The sequence below is a fragment of the Pelmatolapia mariae genome, linkage group LG23, assembly GCF_036321145.2.
Source record: "Pelmatolapia mariae isolate MD_Pm_ZW linkage group LG23, Pm_UMD_F_2, whole genome shotgun sequence".
Taxonomy (NCBI): Eukaryota; Metazoa; Chordata; class Actinopteri; order Cichliformes; family Cichlidae; genus Pelmatolapia; species Pelmatolapia mariae.
This window is the reverse complement of record NC_086246.1, coordinates 9,435,001-9,454,436: the sequence shown is the minus strand read 5'-3', so window position 1 is coordinate 9,454,436 and position 19,436 is coordinate 9,435,001. Positions and strand designations below refer to the sequence as shown.

The 19,436-nt window shown below is 40.5% G+C and overlaps 3 protein-coding genes and 1 non-coding gene across 5 annotated transcripts in view; 1 reads left to right on the top strand and 3 right to left on the bottom strand.

Annotated features, from left to right (window-relative positions):
• Window positions 1-263: 263 nt before the first annotated feature.
• On the bottom strand, window positions 264-5,484 carry wdr12 (WD repeat domain 12). The gene is made up of 13 exons (XM_063466337.1): window positions 5,315-5,484; window positions 4,957-5,051; window positions 3,414-3,508; window positions 3,189-3,295; window positions 2,626-2,741; window positions 2,382-2,536; window positions 2,246-2,291; window positions 2,071-2,156; window positions 1,846-1,986; window positions 997-1,102; window positions 776-908; window positions 463-535; window positions 264-373 (listed from the first exon to the last, which is right to left on the bottom strand). The coding sequence occupies exons 1-13, from the start codon at window positions 5,353-5,355 to the stop codon at window positions 302-304; spliced, it is 1,266 nt and encodes a 421-aa protein (XP_063322407.1). The 5' UTR covers window positions 5,356-5,484; the 3' UTR covers window positions 264-301.
• A 3,750-nt stretch (window positions 5,485-9,234) lies between these two features.
• nop58 (NOP58 ribonucleoprotein homolog (yeast)) lies at window positions 9,235-15,765 on the bottom strand. 2 transcript variants are annotated; one of them, XM_063466211.1, is made up of 15 exons: window positions 15,618-15,765; window positions 15,089-15,165; window positions 14,912-14,964; window positions 14,580-14,704; window positions 14,363-14,499; window positions 14,110-14,174; window positions 13,719-13,853; window positions 13,264-13,409; window positions 12,980-13,106; window positions 12,617-12,780; window positions 12,385-12,519; window positions 10,198-10,259; window positions 9,960-10,111; window positions 9,752-9,876; window positions 9,235-9,627 (listed from the first exon to the last, which is right to left on the bottom strand). In XM_063466211.1, exons 1-15 carry the CDS (start codon window positions 15,660-15,662, stop codon window positions 9,568-9,570), a joined length of 1,608 nt encoding a protein of 535 aa, XP_063322281.1. In that variant the 5' UTR covers window positions 15,663-15,765; the 3' UTR covers window positions 9,235-9,567. The 2 variants fall into 2 exon arrangements, with proteins under 2 accessions (XP_063322281.1, XP_063322280.1); XM_063466210.1 differs by having other exon boundaries at window positions 9,236-9,627; window positions 9,752-9,879; window positions 15,618-15,764.
• Window positions 12,856-12,939, bottom strand: LOC134621822 (small nucleolar RNA SNORD11B). Its single transcript, XR_010092541.1, has one exon. It is a non-coding gene; the product is annotated as a small nucleolar RNA SNORD11B (small nucleolar RNA).
• Window positions 15,766-16,382: 617 nt separating the features above from the next.
• nufip1 (nuclear FMR1 interacting protein 1) overlaps window positions 16,383-19,436 on the top strand; it is a 15,207-nt gene continuing 12,153 nt past the window's right edge. The window contains exons 1-8 of the mRNA XM_063467540.1: window positions 16,383-16,712; window positions 17,172-17,245; window positions 17,327-17,428; window positions 17,526-17,588; window positions 17,667-17,743; window positions 17,857-17,949; window positions 18,100-18,269; window positions 18,429-18,548. Coding sequence (XP_063323610.1) covers window positions 16,472-16,712; window positions 17,172-17,245; window positions 17,327-17,428; window positions 17,526-17,588; window positions 17,667-17,743; window positions 17,857-17,949; window positions 18,100-18,269; window positions 18,429-18,548 — 940 coding nt within the window. The 5' untranslated portion in view covers window positions 16,383-16,471. The remainder of the gene's footprint in view (window positions 16,713-17,171; window positions 17,246-17,326; window positions 17,429-17,525; window positions 17,589-17,666; window positions 17,744-17,856; window positions 17,950-18,099; window positions 18,270-18,428; window positions 18,549-19,436) is intronic.

Genomic DNA, 19,436 nt, shown 5'->3' with positions numbered 1-19,436 from the left:
CAGTACAGTGACATCCTTGATATCCTGCTCCAGAGCACACACACACACACACATACTTTATAAACTGACATATAAATACTGTATAGTTAAATGAAGGTGAGGAGACAACATTTTAGGAGAAAAAGTTAATTTATAATCTGTTTGGATAACACTGAAACGAGGACGAGCTGTAAGAAAATTTGTGTAAAACGAATCAGGAAAGCAAAGAACAAAGCCAAAATATTTGTCCAACACTTTGAAGTCCTTGATGTAAGTCCTGAATATTGTCTTTGTGTCTGTCTGTCCAATGTGTGCTGAATCTTTATGCCTCTGCCTGTTGGGCTGAGTATCTGTAGGTATACAACTTGTTATCTGCGCCTCCACTCAGCATCAGCTGCAAACAGAAACAGAGAGAGGACACTGTGAGAACATCACTGTTTCCATCTATCAACTGTTGGTGTGCAAATATTGTACATATCGTACCCCGCTTTCTGTCCAGTCCACACAAAATACTTTGTCTTCATGGGCCGCCAGGTCATACAGAGGAGCCTTACAGCTGGGAGACAACAGAGAAATGTTTTAAATATGTAAGGAGTAGAAAATATTTCTGTTAAAGAAGTAGTCAGAACAATAAATACTTAGGTCAAGTACAGATGCCTGAAAATTCTACTTAAGTACAGTAACTAAGTATTTGTACTTCAATACTTCCCACCTCTGGTCATGTCCCATTAGACATATGTTCCTTGTGACTAGAGCGCAGCCCTTAACAGTAGTACCAATTATGAGCTTCACTCACCTTCTGGTATCCCAAAGTTTGACTAGGTTGTCAAGGGAACCCGAGACCAACTGGTGCTCATGTGATGGTGCCCACTTGACAGCGGTAACCCAGCCAGTGTGAGAGGTCAGTGACAGCAGAACAAGAGACCCATCTGAAAGAAGAGTTGTAAAGATGACAAGAGTGACAAACAACAATACAAGTCGAATCATAGATGCCTGTGACATTTAGAACAGTCGTACCTTTGGTGCGAGGGTCCCACAGTCGGATGTGTCTATCAGTGCTACCTGAGGCCAGCCGTCGACACAAAGGTGAGTAGGAAATACAGTTAAACACTTTGCTGCCCGTCTGTGAAAAGAAAAACAGTGAAACTGGTAAATACTGGAAAACTGAGTATATGATAACAAAAGGTAAACTTGGTAATAGATAAATATGCTATTTCAAACGATTTGAGACGTTAACTGAGTTTTGAATTAGTCTGCAACCCTAATTTTTCTTAGGATTGGGACATGCATTGCATACATCCACTACACACAGGCATATAGCAGTAATACGTAGTGTATTTCACTGGTCTGATTTCCTCTATTATAGGCATTTTAAATCACTCATACACTGAAGAAACAAGTCAAATTGTGGCTCTGAGTCTTTTTTTATCATTTATACCTGTGCTTCTCCCTCTGTGACATAGCTAATAGAATAAAAGCCTGTAAATGGTAAATGGCCTGTATTTGTATAGCACTTTACTTAGTCCCTATGGACCCCAAAGCACTTTACACTACATTCAGTCATCTACGCATTCACACACACGTGATGGCAAGCTACATTGTAGCCACAGCTGCCCTGGCGCACTGACAGAGGCGAGGCTGTCGGAGACTGGCGCCACCGGACCCTCTGACCACCACCAGTAGGCAACAGGTAAAGTGTCTTGCCCAAGGACACAATGACCGAGACTGTCGGAGCCGGGGCTCAAACCGGCAACCTTCCGATTATAAGACGAACTGCCAACTGTAGAATGATGCTCATTAATCTGTCACATGAAACAACCAAAAGTGTTTATTATCGCTAATTCAGTCACTTTCTATTTTTCTCACCAACGTAGTTTTCATCCCTCCAGTATCGACGTCCCATATGCGGATGGTGTGGTCCCAAGACGCGCTACAAACCTCCTCACTGTCACACCACAGGACAGATGACACTGCCTCGCTGTGTCCCGATAATGTCATCAAGGGAGTCTGTGCCCAAGAAAACAAAAACTCATTTTGCAATGACTTAGCGGGCTTATTCTCCAGTCAATCATACTCTGGTTGTGCACTCACCCTGGTAAGGCCGAGCTGCTGAGTCTTCTGTTTTTTCCTCGGTCTGTCAGCCGGCTCCTCGATCTCATCCTGCTCATCTGTAGGCACTGACAGCATAGGAAATGTAGTTTGTAGCAGCATCACAACAATACCTTTTTTAACAATAAAGAGGCCTTGAATCATTCTGGGATCATACCTGCTGACCAGATCTTCAACATTTTGTCCCAGGAGCCACTGCAGAACTGAAAGTGTTTACCACAAACATCCAAAGTCATTAATCGCAGCACTCTTTGTTGTCTTTTGAGTTTTTGTCTTGCCCTCTCCAACCTTACCTTCGTTCCTGTGGGGTCTACAGAAATGGTGTCAACACTCCCCGCGTGTCCACGACAGCAATGTCTGGCTTTCACCTTGTTTCTCTCCGAGTTCCACTCCCACAGTAACACGGTTTGGTCCAGAGAGGCCGTCAGAAGCAGAGAGGTCAGACCCTCTACACAGAAAACATCCACAAAGAGGACTTAATAAAGCCTTTGACTATTAACATAGCAGTACATGTCTGTTTCATTTTGTCCCACTTACCTCTTTTGACCCAGGCTACGTCTTTGACCACATCTGTATGTCCAGCCACAGTCATCACAGGCTTGCCCTCAGTAGACCAAATTCTGGCAGTCTTGTCGTATGACCCTGTTAGGATCCTGCAGGGGAAAAAATAAGGGTCATTCCATTTCAAATCATTATGAGCCTTCTGCTTGAACATCTTCAGTTTCACTAAAGATTTTATGGATATTATATATAAAAAAAATGTTGCTGTGAAATGTTATGTTCATATAGAAGCTTCGAGCTTCTTCTGGTTCTTTGCCATGTACAAGAACTGAACTGAAAAAGAAGCCAATGTCCAAAGACAAATTAGACAAAACTTTCAGAAAGCCTGCAGCACTATTGCTCTGAACCATTTTAAAAGGAATAGAAAGTCTGGCTCCTTGGAAGTAAAAGATAAAGAATAAGGGGTGGTTTAAGACTTTTGTTTAGCTAATGAACCAAGAAGACAAAAGAAAATATGAACACATCACAACAAAATTTTTGCTGATCTAATTTCCCAATTAATAAAAAGCACACTAATGGTCTGCTCTTAACCATCTTACCATTCAGCATCAGCATCTACAGAGCTAATCCAGTCATCATGCATCATACACTCCTCGGGTTCTGGGGCCGTGATCCGCTCCACGTATTCTATCTCCACAACTTCTTCCTGAGACACGGGCAAACAGAGTAAAACATCTGGTTAATGTTGTTTTACTCATGTGGATGCTTGTGACTCACTTTATACAATATATCCATACGAGTTTAAGCACTATAGCAGGCCATACCGTCGATATACCCTCTGTCTCCATGTGAGCTGACAGTGAGGTTCGCAGGAACTGACCCCTGACCAGGAAGTCAAACTCCACTTTACTGTGAGAAGCTGTGAAGAGAACCAAATAAATTATCTGAGATTTTTAGAAGTACAGTCTGTGATAAGGACTACATTTGACATACACATACACAAACATATGGTACAACCATTTAAAAATACTACTAAAACTAAATTCACAGAACAATCAGGTGCCACAATAAGATGCCACAGACAGTATTTGTGCCAGTGCAAAAAATAGTTTGTCTGCCACAAGAGAGAGGAGAACACCACAGGCTTAAGCCCTGCAGGCCTAACAGCAGGAGGTGCATCACTCCGTCTGTTCTTCACCTGGAGACACTCGCTCTCTCTTTCTCTCTCCCGCAGCCGTCATTCCGAAGATGTTCACCTCTTCCTAAATAACCAAATCCCATGTGTTGCCAAATAATTTTTTATTGGTCAATATGGTACACTTTTACACCAATACAAAAGGGGTGGCATTCTTTCCTGATCTTTTGTTGTACTGTCCTTAGAAAACAAACGTCTTGATGCATTCTCAATCATCCAGGAAAGTAAATCTCCAAAAGTTGATTCTGTTCATCTGGACGTAGCGTTTTGTGGGAGAAATGTTTCGTCACTCATCCAAGTGACTTCTTCCGTCTCAGTTGACTGCAGGTTTCCCCAAATCTTATAAACAGTACATTTGCATAATGACTGAAACCAGCCCACTGAAGGAACAATGGGCTGGGAGGTCAGTTCCTTAATCATAATTATGCAAATTCTCATGACCATTGATCAACAACCACTGACCAAAACCCACTGATCAAAGACCACTGATCAATGGCCATGAGTACCATTCACAGAGAGTTTGGGAATGGCTGCAATCACAGCATTGTAAGATGGGATGAGTGACGAAACGTTTCTCCCACAAAACGCTACGTCCAGATGAACAGAATCAACTTTTGGAGGCTTAGAAAACAAACTTTTTACCAGTTCATCCCACATTAAATGTGACGATAGTAGAAAAAAGCATCGCATGTATTTTTATGATCATAGCTCCAGATTTAGTGGCCTATCAATAAAATTTAAAAACTGGTGTATAGTTTGAAGTCTGAACTTTCAACACAAGTTTAATGGAGATTAAACCTGGCTTCAGCTTGTTGCTATGGCATCTTAAATCAGTCAGGTGATTTGGAGATGAGGCGTGTCCATCGACCCCAGAGTGTAACAATCAACGCCTGTGTGAAATCTAAAAATGCCCATGGCATTGATTCAAAATGTACTCTGGCACAATCGTAAGCATCGGTTGCTTACGAGAATATTTTAGGGCATGCCACCCCATGCCACCCCTGTAGATCTGCCATGCGGTGGCACCACGTGCCACTCCATGTAGATCCGCCCCTGTGATTGAGGATTAGGATTATAATGCTATTTATTCTGTGTTTACAGCTCTGCAGCTGGAAGCTGAATTGCAAAGGAGGTGGGGAATAGTTTGTGTGCCTATGATAAAGTGAGCTTACCATTTTTAGCTTCCAGCAGCTTGTTGATTACATTGCTGAGTTCCTGCACTTCGGATGCAGCTGGGATGGAGAACGGGACATCATCTACAACGTACCTACAGAGATAGACATATTTTGGCTGCTACCGGAGTCTACATAACTTCACATTGTTAGCATTAGCATTTAAAAAAAACATAGCTACGAATTAGCCACGATCAGAACTACAGATAAAAAAAGAATTTTTTTGCAAGAGGAAAAGACAGAACATCCCACAATGAGATGATACTGTTTACTCTAAATTACAGCTAGCAAGTTAGCTAGCTCGCTTGCTTGTTTGTCATTTTCTGTTGAGTTTTTTTTTCTTTTTTTTAAAGCTCACCTTTTGTCTTCTGTGAAGAATCTTGCCTGTATCTGAGACATTTTTAGCTAAGTGTTTATTTTGCCAACCACGAGCTCTAGAATATTCAAATACAAGGAATCCTCATAACACGCTTCTCGTGCAGTTATGCCATGTGGTACGAAACAAACCACTGCAATACGAAAAGCAGAAGCTCTGTGATCGTCTAGTGACGCCTGGCCATGCGAACTTCCGCTTCTCCCAAGCACCCAAGTTTGGTCACTCGGGAGTCCGGACTTCCTTAGGATGGCAGGACTCAACGGCAATGTATTTAATGATAAATCCTCTACGAACCAGTTATTACGATGATTCGATGAACCTCAATGTAAAATGTTTGTATTAATAATGACCTAAAAGATCTAGAGACTGCTTTTTACATTCATCGATGTGAGATAGCATTTGTCAGTATACACGGTGGAATTTAATAGAAATAATATTTTTATTTACATTGGGTGAACAAAATAACCAATACCAAAGTTTCGTCATAATTTCTGATAGCTTATCAGCACTTTTAATCATTAAAAACGAAGGTTAGCTTCACCTGACAATACTCTGTATTAGCATATGAGTATAAACACGAGTCCAAAGCATCAGGTCTGAGTATATCGCCTTTATATGTAATGAGAGCTTCAAAGGGTTTAAATGTTTGTTGCCTAATTAAAAATGTAAATTCTTTACTAAAGCAAAAGTACAAACTCCGAAATGTACTCAAAGAAAGAAAGTAAAAATGAGCTCCATGGAGGAAAATTTTTATAACCATTTTTGTGCAAAGGTAACTGAACCTTATATTATATTAATGTAATAATAAAATAATATTAGAACATGAAAATATAAATATTATTGTTATTTAAATTTTGATTCAAATTAATGTACTCAGTTTGAGTACATTTTATACCTATTTTCTATTGTCTACATTGTAGAGCAGGGGTGTCAAACTCAATTGCACAGGGGGCCAAAACTCAAGGCACACTTTAGGTCGCGGGCCAAACAAGATAAACATTTATTGAACACACTAAAACAATGTTTTTTAAACATAAATATGAATAAAAACAGACAGGAATATCATTCCAGATTAAATAAACTTAAAAAAAATAAACTTTAACTTTAAATATTTTGCTCTTTATAAAACTATATCCTGTCAAAATTATGCAAGTTAGAAATATGAACATGCTGCCAAAAACCCCAGAAAAAAATAAATGAAAGCATACACAAGGTTCGAACTGCATCAGGAATGGAACTAATAAACAGTGTGGGCCATTCAGTGTCGTACTTTCCCTTGAGTGTATCATTACACTGCAGCTCCATCTGAATCTGCACAGGTGCAGTTCAGCAAAGTCCGCTGACTTGGTTCAACATTACTTGGCAACAGGGAAAGTGAGGCAGGTTGCACTGGTGCATTTGTGATAGCTTCACTTGAAATGCCTTCACCGCATCATACAGGCCATGTCCATGAACTGACAGATTTCCTTGCTGAGCTCAAAAACTCTATTGAGAATTTTTATCCCAACTCAGCCAACGGACCTCTGTATGATAAGGAATGTTTTTCAGCTTACGTTTTGTCTCGTAGTGCCATCTTGAATTAAAATCCTTAATTACAGCCACATTAGCTCCACTAATAAGACACACGGGTTTACCGGCAATGTCTGTAAACATATATTCAGTCACCCACTGGCGCTGAAAGGCTCTGCTTTCAGAATCAACTTTTCTCTCCACCATTGTGAGCGGCTAGCTTCGCAATAACAGAAGTTTGACTTGATTGATGCGGGAATGTTCCCAGTTAACCTAGCGTTCAGCAAGGAGGCTGCAGCGCTGCATTATGGGATCTGTAGTTTGTTTATTATTAGCGCCTCACATCGCCGGGCCATGCATAACAATAATAATACATCTATATAAAATGATCTCGCGGGCCAGATATAAATGTACGCCGGGCCGGATGTGGCCCGCGGGCCTTGACTTTGACACATGTGTTGTAGAGGGTGACTTTGCCTCCACACCTAAACAGTAAAATAAGAAAAGTCAGGGGTTACGGTGGGATTCAACAGGTGGGGGGAGTATTGGGGCCACATTAAGAAAATAATATATTGTTCATCATTTTGAGAGTACAGTACAAATTTCGAGATTAAGTCGAACATCTATTTTGAGAAAAAAAAAAAAGTTGACATGTGATTACAATTACAATTCATTGTTTAGATAGCTTAGTGAAACAAATTGATCAGCTGTCTTTTGATACATCATCTTCATTGCATGAGGGTGTAATCATCAATAATCTTGCATTAAGAGCCATTGGTTGTTTTCCACCTAACCAGATCCAGCTTTCAACACCATCTTCTTAATGTCTTTATACTGATCACCACACTGTGTCTATGAGCTAAAAGACAAATAATTTACTTTCTTGTTACTGAAACTGATTCTGAAGTATGGTTTGTCTTGAAACAACTGTAATCTCCACATTTTGATATTTCCTCAAAATACACTTTCCACTTTAATCTCAATATTTGGACTTTATTCTCAGAATGAACAACAATATTATTTTTCTTAATGTGGCCTTAACCCTCTAGTGCACAGATTTTGATGGTACATGCTGAAAATGATCCGAGTCATTTTGGACCGTTTTAGTGCCAAAATAAATCATTTTAAATTTCAGACAACCCCTCTCCAACAGTGCCATACATCAACAGAGAAAATTATTAACTCATAAATAATTACACAACTGTTAGAAAGCAAAAAAATTTTTTTAAGTATTCAAAAAATGTCAACCATTTTTTAAACAAATAACTAAGTATGGCTTGATACAGCCTTAGGTTCGAATATTGATTCTCATGTTGTGAGATTTTGCTGTCATTCCGTGACAGTGTGTGAAACTTTTAACAGTTCTTCTGTGCTGTAAAACAAAGGTGCACATTACACTTTATACACATGCATCTTGCCTTATTTGAGTCAATACAGTTTTACTTGTATTCCGCCAAATCACAACAGAAATTGCCTGAAGGTGGTTTATATTCTAATGTTTGAACCTACAACAATACAGAGAAAACTCTGACAATTAAATGCCCCCCTAAAATCAAGCACTTGGCTACAGTAGGAATGAAAAACTCTCTTTTAACAGGACGAAAGCTCCGGGAGAACCAGACTCAGGGAGGGGCGGCCATCTGCAGCGACTGGTTGGCTTGCCCTCTCTTCTTGCTTCATTTTTTGAATTGATACAGCAAGGACTAATATTTTCAAATTCTGTTTTCTTCTTCTTCTTTTTTTTTTTTTTTTTTTATTTAGAGTGCAAGTCATTTTAAATATAATCACTAGAGCAAACTCCTTCTCACACCATGCAGTCCTATGACTATGTCAGAATATGAGGTGGGGCATCCTACCCTCACGTTATAGGACCAAAATTTGACACTTTTCCAAACACTTTGATTCAAGTTCAAATGTACTGGGCATGAGGCTTAAAAACCCCCAAAAACATATCCTATATCTTTTTCCATCTTTGAGTGAAGTTACTCTTTTCTCTCCCTGGGAAACCCAACAGCTGTACCTTTAGCTAGCAGACACACTGTGTTCACACAGTTTGCATGTTTGCTAACATTTGTTTAGCTGATAAAAATGTTGAATTTGAAATTACATGCTACTTAGAAAAACCTCACTTATAACACTATAGATGATACCACTGAACCTAAAGTAACAAATTTGTTTTGAAAATATAAGTAGAAAGTTTTGTGGAAAAATATAGGGATTAAAAGTAGTCAGAAAAATAAATACTCATATACAGACAGCTAAAACTAGCTAGTATAATAAGTGAAGTATTTGTACTTAATTACTTCCCACCCCTGCTGGATGCACTTATTTGTACATTAAAAAAAACAAACACACACTCAGCATTTGAGCAAAAGGTTTTATTTCACCAGGCTTTGTTTATCACAAGAGAACTGGGAAATCTGTACTGAACTCATGACAAAACTAGATCTCTTCATGAATAAAACAAATGTTCGTCTACACAGGCTTCTGGTAGATTAAGCTTAAACATCTTTGAAGAAAAAAAAAAAAAAAAAGACTTTTATTGTACAGTCTCTTTATGACCAGAGAAAATAATGAGATCTAATGATTACTCTGATGTTTACTTTGAACTTCTTTTCAGATGTCCACAGACAGGCACTCAATACTGTATTGTCCTCAGAAAATATAATTGAATAATAAAAGTAAAAGACAAAAAAACAAAAATCTATTTACACTCTCCTCTCTTTTCAATCTTCTTCCTGCTCCTCCTTTACCTTCTTTTTCTTTTTTTTCTTCTTCTCTGTTGTCTGGAGAGAGAGAGAGAGAGAGAGAGAGAGAGAGAGAGAGAGAGAGAGAGAGAGAGGGGGGGGGTCATTAAAGAGGAGGAAGAAAAAAAAGGGGATAATTTTAAAACTTTAGCTTCCATCTTACCTCAGTAACTGCTGTCACCTCTTCTTCCTTTGGTTCTTCCATTTCCTCCTCTGCTTTCTTATCCTTCTTTTTCTTCTTCTTTTTCTTCGGGGTCTCTGCTGCCACTAATGTTCCTGCTTGTTCTTCTTCTAAACACAGAGCCAGAACACTATCAGCATCACAGATCCAAATCCACAGGAGGCAGATGATTGATTCCAAACTCACTCACCTTCTATTACCGACTCCTGTTTTGCCTTTTTGGGTTTGACTGCTGGTGTCGTGGGCTCTGTGGCATCCTCTTCTTCTACCTCCTCAAACTTCCTCTTCTTCGATGTGGACGGAATCGTAGAATCACCTGACGGATCATAAATTCTCACTTCACTGTGAAGGAAAAGTAGTAGCAGGCATTAACCACCTTACATGTATAGATGTGGAAATCTGCAAAGGAGCTGCAAGTGACTACTCACCTCTTGTGCTGGTATTTATCTGCCTTTGCCATTGCTTTGCCTGTTCCACTGATTCTTCGGATCTGAAAAGAAAATGTGGATTTAATGACTAAAGGAGGGGGGAAAAAATGACAAAAACAGGGATTTTAGCAGGATAACAGATTCAGAAGAAATACAAAAATCCATTACATATAGTACTTTTCTACCTGGACACTCAAAGTGCTCTATTGGAGCAAGATACTACTTGCATTTAGCATCTTGCTCAAGGACTGGGGATACTGGAGCAGCCAGACATGGAATGGCGAACTGTCTGATTAGTAGATGGCCTGCTCCACCTCCTGAGGTACAGCCACATTTGTGAACATGACCCAGAACTGCTGTTGTGTTCTTAGGGCTAATGTTCAGACTATAGCAAAACGAAAAACTCTCCTGTGATCAGACAAATCAAATTTGCAATTCTTTCTAGAAAATAGGGATACGCAGTCCTGTGAACTATAGGTGCGAGAGGCCATGTGGCTTCTTATCAGCACTCAGTTCAAAAGCCTGCGTCTCTGATAGTACAGGGATGCATTAATGGTTATGCAACTGTCACATCTGGAGAGGCACCATCAATACTGAAAGGTATACACTGGATTTAGAGCAACACAGGATTACCATCCAGAGTGGAACCCTTGCATATTTAAACCAGACAAAACTAAATGGCATATGGCATCTATTACATGGTTTCACAGTAGGACAGGTTGGGTACTGGTCTGGCCCAGACCTTTGACCACTGGAGTCCATTGACACATTACAATGAAGACAAGAAAAGGATGACATTCATCTTCCCAGTTCCCAGACATTTAAGGACTGCTATAACAAAATGGGGTGCTATGCTGTGTTAATTATTAAACAGCTTTGTCCCATCATTCAACACTACCTTTTTGCTGCTTAAAAATGGTAAGTTTTGGATTTTAACCTCCTAAGACCCGAACTCTTCCATGGCATGCATTTTTAATTTCTCTTTGATTTTTGGACATATTGGGACCTGATGAATGTAAAAACAAAGAATTACCAGATTTTTATTTTTACCCATTTTTTGTTCCACATATGAGGACATAGGGGTGGGCGGTATAAACAATATACAGTAGAAACGATATAAATTTGGCCAACGGTAGAGCTTTTGACTATACCGCGATAGCGCATGGTGACGGTCTCATCAAGCGGCGCCTGTTTTGGTTGAAAGCATTGCAGCGGCTGCGAACAATATCATCTGCAAATTATGCCCGGCGACAGTAACAGCAAAGAGAAAGCACTTTTGGGATATGGGAAAAGCCAAAAACTGCGCTTCCTCCACTTCCATACCATTGATTCATTAATGCTGAATTCTCTCGCAGCTGCTCTATTCCCATGTTGTTGCAGTATATTAATGATTAATCTCTCAGTCAGAACATGGTATATCATGTTTAGGTGGAAACTAGCGAGCAAACTTCCTGCTAACTTCTAACGCCGTTGAATTTAATAAATTCTGTTTTCATGGATGCCTGGATGTTAAACTTAACTGTTAAACCTGGTAAAGCCACAACGCTGATTATTTTATTAAAAATTTAATAATTTAGACAGTTTTTAACTCTCAGTGATGCCGTAGTGTTTGACTGACTTTGGGACCTGAAGAAGGAGTTTTGGAAACAGATTACTCCGCAAGGCTCCTGACTACAGCAGCCATAAGGCTCCGGCAATCCATTAAGCTGTGCACCTTCATAGCTTACCAAAGTCGTATTAAATTTTTTTTTGACAGATTTCTGCGCACCGTGTACCACATAAAATTAGTTAGAGGTCAATAAGCACAACCAGAATTCATACATAAGGCACACTGTCAATTTTTGAGAAAATTAAAGGATTCTAAGTGTGCCTTATAGTGTGTAAAATACATTATACAGAAGAAAAGAATATATCGTGATATATATCCTTACCGCACATGCTTCAAATTATACCGTGATATGGATTTTAGGCCATATCGCCCAGCCCTATGAGGACATTTGTTTTAAATTTCGATAGAACAGTGGCAGTATACTGTCCTCGTAAGTGGATATCAGGCCCCTGTAAAGCAAAATTTAGTATTTTGGTGTAGACAACCCAAAATGTGATGTCCCCAAATGTGGACGCCAGGTCCAAGGACGTTAAATAGCATCCCAACTTTTCTGGAATAGGGGTTGTAGCTGTACTTACCCCCTTATCTTCCAACTGACGTAGTCTGGCCTCCAGCTTTGCACGGTTCTCTGCACCCATTTCTGCATTTGTGTCTTCTCCGAGAGCATCATAGCGAATAGCCAGGGCTGCTTTAGCTGCCAGCATCCTGGAAATCTGCATTGGCATTACAGAAAACCAAAGCCTGAGTTGACAGCTTCACATTGTGGCCACCAACCATTATTCAGTCACATATCACACTCTAAGAACATACCTTGCCCTTGTTCTTAGCAGTTGTCTGGCCCACTAGAGAAGCATGGTATATGAGACCATACTTGGGTGTGTCTTTGCGCGTCTTCAGGGCTCTAAAAAGAGCCTTCTCTGCTCCAAGGATCTGGACTGTGGAGGCTGGATGCTTTGCCAGATTCAGAAGGGAACCTGGATCACACAATGAATGAAACAAAGAACTGTAGCTATGGTGCTCTTCAAGGACCTGACTACTAGTGCTTTCACTGCCAGCTCAGATGAGGTAGTGACTTAAAACCATCAGTCATGTTCAGGAAAGTGACTTAGTGTCATCATCATCACTGCTAGGCCAGTTTTCACAAATGACATGACTCTCTACCCCCCAACTCACCTGCATGTGAGATGAGACGGGCGCCAACCAGCTCCCCCACCATTACAGTGAGGTTGGGAGCGATTGCCATCATTCTGTTCTTCAGGTAGTCGTAGAGCTGAGCCCGGTATTCTGAAATCTCTACCACCTATGGGAGAAAAAAAAATAAAGAAAACATTCAAAAACAAATTCATGAATGCAGGGTACCAGTCACAAAAGGCAAAGACGCACAGAAAACCCTGTGTTTGCAACAGACAATAGTCATCGCCATCACAGTCACTGTAGCAAACAGTGAGCACACACACCTGATCACATAGGTGCCTGATGTTGCCAATGTCCTCCTCTGACACTTCTGTTCCCATGGAGATTTCAGCAGCCAGTTTAACCTCGGCCTCGATCTCCTCTGGGAGGATATCTGATAGATCAGAGCCGGCGACGTTTGTGCGATCACCTGCAGACACAAACATATGGCAGTTACTCGGGAATGTCGCCACATGGAAGTTAAATCAATGCATGCGAGTCTTAGAGCAACAATACGCTGACTTTAAACAAGCTCAGAGCACTCTGGTTTACTCAGCCTGATAGGAAACCATAAATTTTAAAAGACTGAAAGAGGCTCTGATTAAAATTAAAAGGTGCTAATGAATTTGAATGTGGAAACTGTAGGATGCTGTGTTTTTGCTGGCTTTACTCACAATATTTAGGATATCTAGACCTCTGCTTCTCTGACTGTGTTGTGCAAAAGCAGGATGGTCCTTACCTATCTTGCGGACACTCTTGCAGTAGGCTAAGTTGTCTGTGATCACTTTTCCCAGCTCAGGGAAATGCCAGCCATACCACTCTCTGCAACGCATTATGTAATTATTAAGTTCTTTGTCCAGGTCATCCAGAAGAGCTAGAAGCAAGGACGAAAACACAGTACAGCTGATGTTAACTGCTCAAATGATCATTTTTAGAGCAAAAATATCAATAATTGACATTTTTATTATCCTAAATAGAAAAACTTAGATGTTTTCTTTGTTTGCAATGATAACAAACTGAAGGTTTTTGGACATTCTGAAAATAATTTAAACTGCTGATTGTTCTCTTGCACTACTGTCTGACATGTTACAGGCACAACAACAGACATAACTGTGTAATACAACACTTACAAATAGCCTGCACAATCATTGTGTCCACCTTGTCAGGACTGAACTTCAGCTTGTACCGGGATAAACTGCAACCAGATGAGAACATGAGTTAATTCAAATTTCTAGATCAATGAAGGAATTTTCAATAAGCCAGAGGATTGCTGCCTCAGTGGTAGTGACGAATGCTGAGAAAAATCTACACAAATATTTCAGACAGCAAATGTAATCATAGGCAGCAGTTGGATTCATATAACATAATATGTGCACCACTAACCTGTGAGCCAACCCTAAAGACATAGCACTCATCTCCCTGGGAGGAAGTCCAGTGATGAGGCTCTCCATCTGACCCCTGATGCATCTCATCAGTTCAGCCACAGCAGGGCTGTGGACACAGCTCAGGTCCAGTTTTTCCTGAAGACCAGAAGTCATTAGAAACACAACGTTTGATAACAATGCTGTCTTTTAGGCTGACAGAAATATCAGTGACTTACTTTGATAACACCACCGAGTTTTGCATCACTAATAGCCAGCTGCTCATGAGCTTCCTTGGCAACAACTTTCTTCAAGACCTTCTTCAGACTCTTGCCAAGTTTTCCCTCAACAAGGGCAGTCGCAGCTGAAAAGTGGAAATAGAGAATAAAATAAAGCTTAGCTGTGCTAAGCGCTTGCACAAAACACAAAAAATGTCAACTCTCATATGTATGGGGAGGAATTGGTCTCAGCGGTAGTGACGAGGACTGAGCAATACCTCATGTTTAATCAGACACAGCTTTGCATCACAGACAAATCTCAGGTGAACATTAGGGCTCAAATTTCTCATTACCTGCTAAGGCCTCTGTTGTGTCCTGGAACTTCTCAAAATGCTTCAGCTTAACGCTGGTAGGACAAAAGGAAAAATATGGAAGTTACATTCCATCTACGATTTATCGTAACAAGTCCATGGTTATATTTTAGGCATAAAGAGTGCCGCCAGGTGGTAAAATGCAACATCAGCACTTACATTTTATTGGCTTTTTCGGGAGTTTCAAACTCCTTATACAGGCTGTCGACCTGCTGCAGTTTGGATTCATTGAGGACCTTAAAACACAATACACAGACATTAGTTAAAAGAAATGTGTAAAGCAGTGGGATGGCTTACATCGTTAAGAATGTAACTTAAAAAAATTAATGGCTGATGAACGCATTTGAACAACCTACAATTCTAAAATGCATGTGACTTAGTTGAAAAGTGGAGTCAGCACACCACCTCAGTGTGCACACGTGGTTGCAGGCCCTTCACAGTACAAGCTTGATGTTCACTTATGACTTAGCCAAGCTCGTGCACAAACAAAACACCTTTAAATAAAAATGTAATCCATATCCGCAAGTACAACGAAGAGATTGCTTTTTTTCATACCGCAAATAACATGTTTATGCCACCTACCGACTCTCGGTGAACTAGCTGGATGGCTAATCCGGGCTAACGCAAAAAGCCCCTGTGTTAAAGTCGCCCATTTTAAAAAGATTGCAAACAATAGTCGAATACTTACTTTGAATATTGCATATCCAGCTGCGGTTTCAAACAACACGAGCATTTTGGCAGCGCCTTAGTGCAGTTATTGCGCACACCTCTGGAGCCTTCACGTTTCCACCTCGATCACCACGCTGCTGCTCTCACGCTGAAACACACGCGGCGTGGACAGGGTACCAGGAAACTATTGGGTTGCCAGGTTCGTTCACATCGGTCGCTATCCCCCGAGCGTAACATTAAAAAGACAATTTAGGGTTTATTTATAGATAAGCGGAAGAAACTGTTTCTACGGATGGGTGTATCTCGGTGTATCTAATACACCGTATTGTGTAATGCATTTTTACGTTTTCTTTACCGTAGGATATGTTTCTGCTTCTATTGTGGAAAAAATACACTTTGAAATACGTTTAATTACGCAAACGGCACACGGCATGCGAAACCGAGCGAGCGGCCACTTAGCTTATGACGCTTACAGACTTTATGTGTTGGTATTTAGACAATGCTGTGCATTTCTAATATCTACCAGGCGGCTTTTCACCAAAAATGGCAACCCAAGAGAATTTGTTACATTAAACCTCGCGAGAAGTTGTAGCCAACTACTGCTAAAATCAAAATTGCAGTCTAAGTCTCAAGTATATTTTTTTTTACCACAAAACTTTTTATACATATTAAAATACTTAACGTAAGTATGAATAGACATATATTTATTCGTTTTCGTCTGTGTTGGTTTATGGTCTTCCTTCTCTGGCGGAAGTGACGAAACCATAGTTCGCTCAAAGTAAATACATGCGCCTATGAGGGCAACGCGTTGAGGAGAAGTTTCCCTAGAACTACCTTCATTGTCAGCGTGAAGAAAGATTTTGGCCTGGTGGTATGAACGAGTCGGCAAACTATCCTCCGCCCGACTTTGGCTCTCCTCCTTCGAATTCCTTCCAGTCGTTCCAGCAGCAGCAGTCGCACTCGAGTAGCTTCCATCCCACCATGTGGAGCTGGAGCGAAACGCCTACCGAACACAGTTGGGGCTGCGACAGTAATGTTGGCAGGCACCACGGGTCAGCGGCAAGTTATGGGTTCTCATCAAACCGTGGAAACCACGGACCTACACATACATACGGTGAGTGGAATATACAGTAGTTTCCCTATTGAAGATGGGTTCCTTCATGTTACTGTCGCCCTAAAGTGCACATGAAGGACCACATAATGTAAAGACTGACTTACACCATGGGGTTCTGCTCTAACAAAAAAGTCATAGATTTAACACTATTATGTTGCAGTTAAGGAATAAGTGTTTAAAGCTTTATAGCATGTGTGAATGCAGCAAGTGACGTCAGTGGGTTGCTTGGTGTTAAAACACTTGAATTAGTTTCATAAAAGCCAACTAGTGACAGAACGGATACATCCGTGGAAAACAAGGAAAGATAAACTAAAAACAAAATCACATGCCCACAATAACTTTGATAGCAGCTGTGTAGTTTAAGATACATGCAGTGCGCCTTTAGTCGCCATAAAGGACATGTCCGTGTGTCTGTTTTTTAAAGAAAGGTGTGTTTGAATTTCTTGCGTGTGTTTTCAGGTCAAAACTTTAGTCATGAATGGCATCGAGGTGGACATCAAAGCTACCGAGCTCCCAGCCATCATGGAAAAAAGGTGACGTGTCTGAGAACTTTGTATTTATATTTAAAGTGAATGGAACGTTATTGGGAACTTTGAGCTTTTCACTCCTTGCAGAAAAACAGGAAAGAACCAGAGTATTCCCATTTTTGTGACACCTGCGACCGGGGCTTCAAAAACCAGGAAAAGTACAATGAGCATGTCTCTCAGCATGTCAAGGTATTTCACTCTAGGCTACTTACTAGATATATATTAGTGTTGTTCACATTGATATTCTTTACTTTTTACCGAGAGCTCCAATTGAATCCACTTTTAGTGTTCTGTGGCTGACTGCAGCTTCATGGCCCATGAAAAACTTGTCAGCATACACTGGAAAAATGTAAGTGGAAGAACATGATGTAAAGAGATCAGCTTGTAGTAGTTCCCCTTTTCTAATGTGAGTACTCTGTGTTGACAGAACCATGCACCAGGAACTAAAAGAATCAAACTGGACACACCGGAGGAGATTACTAAATGGAGAGAGGAGAGGCGCAAGTTAGTTAGAAACTGTGGCAGTCATGAACTTTTGATGCAATTTTGCCATTAGTTGATCCACATATGCATACTGCCCATGTCCAGTCATTAATTTGTCTTTACTGGTTTACTAGAAACTATCCAACACTTGTGAATATTGAGAAGAAGAAAAAAGTCCTGGAGGTGCGGGAGGAAACAGGAGCTGTCCTGGAAACAGCTCAGTTTGGGTAAATGTTTACATTTGAATGTATAAATTATGGATTTTGGTGTGCGTCTCTTTTATTTTCTATTTTGATATACATTTTTTTTTAATTTGAAATGAAGTCTGTCTTACCAAAAAGTTAACTTGCATAAGCAATGATGTATTTTATTTTCAGACGAATGAGAGGAAGAGGCAGAGGTCGTGATTGGAAAAACAGAGGATTCCAAGGGCGACATCTGAGACGGCCACACTCATCGGACTGCAGTGTTACAGAGAAGCCTAAACCACTCACCCACCCATGCAGGGACGGGGATCCACTCGGAGCACTAGCCACTAGTGACCATGGTGAGTTAATTGATCAAAGTTCAATCAAGCCTGTGCACAATCACCTACATAGAGGACAAGATCAAAAAGCTTTCACTGGTTATCCTCTGGTTATTCTTTGATTGAAATACATAGACACCCCTATATAGTGATAGTGCTCTGTTTTTCATTGGCTCCAAGATTCTGAGAGAGAGGAGTCCAGGACCAGTGGCTTGGTTGTGGCCCCTAAGAAGATGAGCTCAGCTCTGGGATCCCTAGTAGCAAACTACGGATCCATGACCGAAAGTGATGATGAACCAGGTGAGCACATAGTGTTTGCTGGATAAAAGTCCAAAATCTTCACCATGCAAGAAAAATCCTAATGATTCTGTCTTGTTGAATTGTTTTTATTTTGTTGTTAATTTACACTTTTTATTACCTCACCTATGTCGCTTTTCCACTACCACCTACTTTACACATCTCTACTCTGTTTCAGTCTTTTTACATTACAATTGAGTTACCACCTCAATTTGGGCGGGGTGGTTATAGCAGCGCAACCCAAAAGTTCCTTGACATGCAGCACAAACGTAAATGGACTTTTCTACCCTCTCTTGGGTGCAGTCTGATGACATTTCATTTTCGGCATTCTCGCTTCAAACCCTGGCCCAATAAGTGCTAAAAAAGTACCTGATACGGTACCACTGCCTACTGGAAAATCCTAAAAACCAAGCTGACTAGAATGGAGCCTTGCTTGCACGAATGCAGACTGTATTTTTTTGGTCCAATACTTGTAAATTTGTCAGCGGGCACGTGCAAGAGTAATATACTTATAGAGTTTTTTTTATGTATGTGTGTGTGTGTGTGTGTGTGTGTGTGTATACATACATACATGTATATATTAGGGGTGCAACGATACACAAAATTCACAGTTCGGTTCGTTTCGATACTTTGGTGTCACCAATGTTCCCTCTAATTTTTCATGTGTCTGAGCGAACACACAAACTCCCTGAGCGGTCCCTTGGACCACTGTGAGCAACAGCAGTCATGTGCACTGTGATCACGCCAGCATCGAATCCATCCAAGTTACATGGTTTATTAAAATAATCAAATTACAGCATTTACATTTATGTTAGACTACTTTTAATTAACTGCTTTAGCCCACTTACAATGAAAATTTAAAAAATCTTGTTCATGACCTGTGCAGTATGT

Excerpts from the sequence above, each read along its gene's own strand:
- wdr12 (XM_063466337.1), bottom strand. The coding sequence starts at position 5,355 with ATGTCTCAGATACAGGCAAGATTCTTCACAGAAGACAAAAG. Across the intron at positions 2,157-2,245 it reads GTTGAAGATCTGGTCAGCAG|TGCCTACAGATGAGCAGGAT; the intron begins GTATGATCCCAG and ends CTATGCTGTCAG. Across the intron at positions 1,987-2,070 it reads AGCAGCTCGGCCTTACCAGG|ACTCCCTTGATGACATTATC; the intron begins GTGAGTGCACAA and ends TCTTGGGCACAG.
- nop58 (XM_063466210.1), bottom strand. The coding sequence starts at position 15,662 with ATGCTCGTGTTGTTTGAAACCGCAGCTGGATATGCAATATTCAAA. Across the intron at positions 15,166-15,617 it reads CTGGATATGCAATATTCAAA|GTCCTCAATGAATCCAAACT; the intron begins GTAAGTATTCGA and ends TTGTGTTTTAAG. Across the intron at positions 13,107-13,263 it reads TCAGGCACCTATGTGATCAG|GTGGTAGAGATTTCAGAATA; the intron begins GTGTGTGTGCTC and ends TTTCTCCCATAG.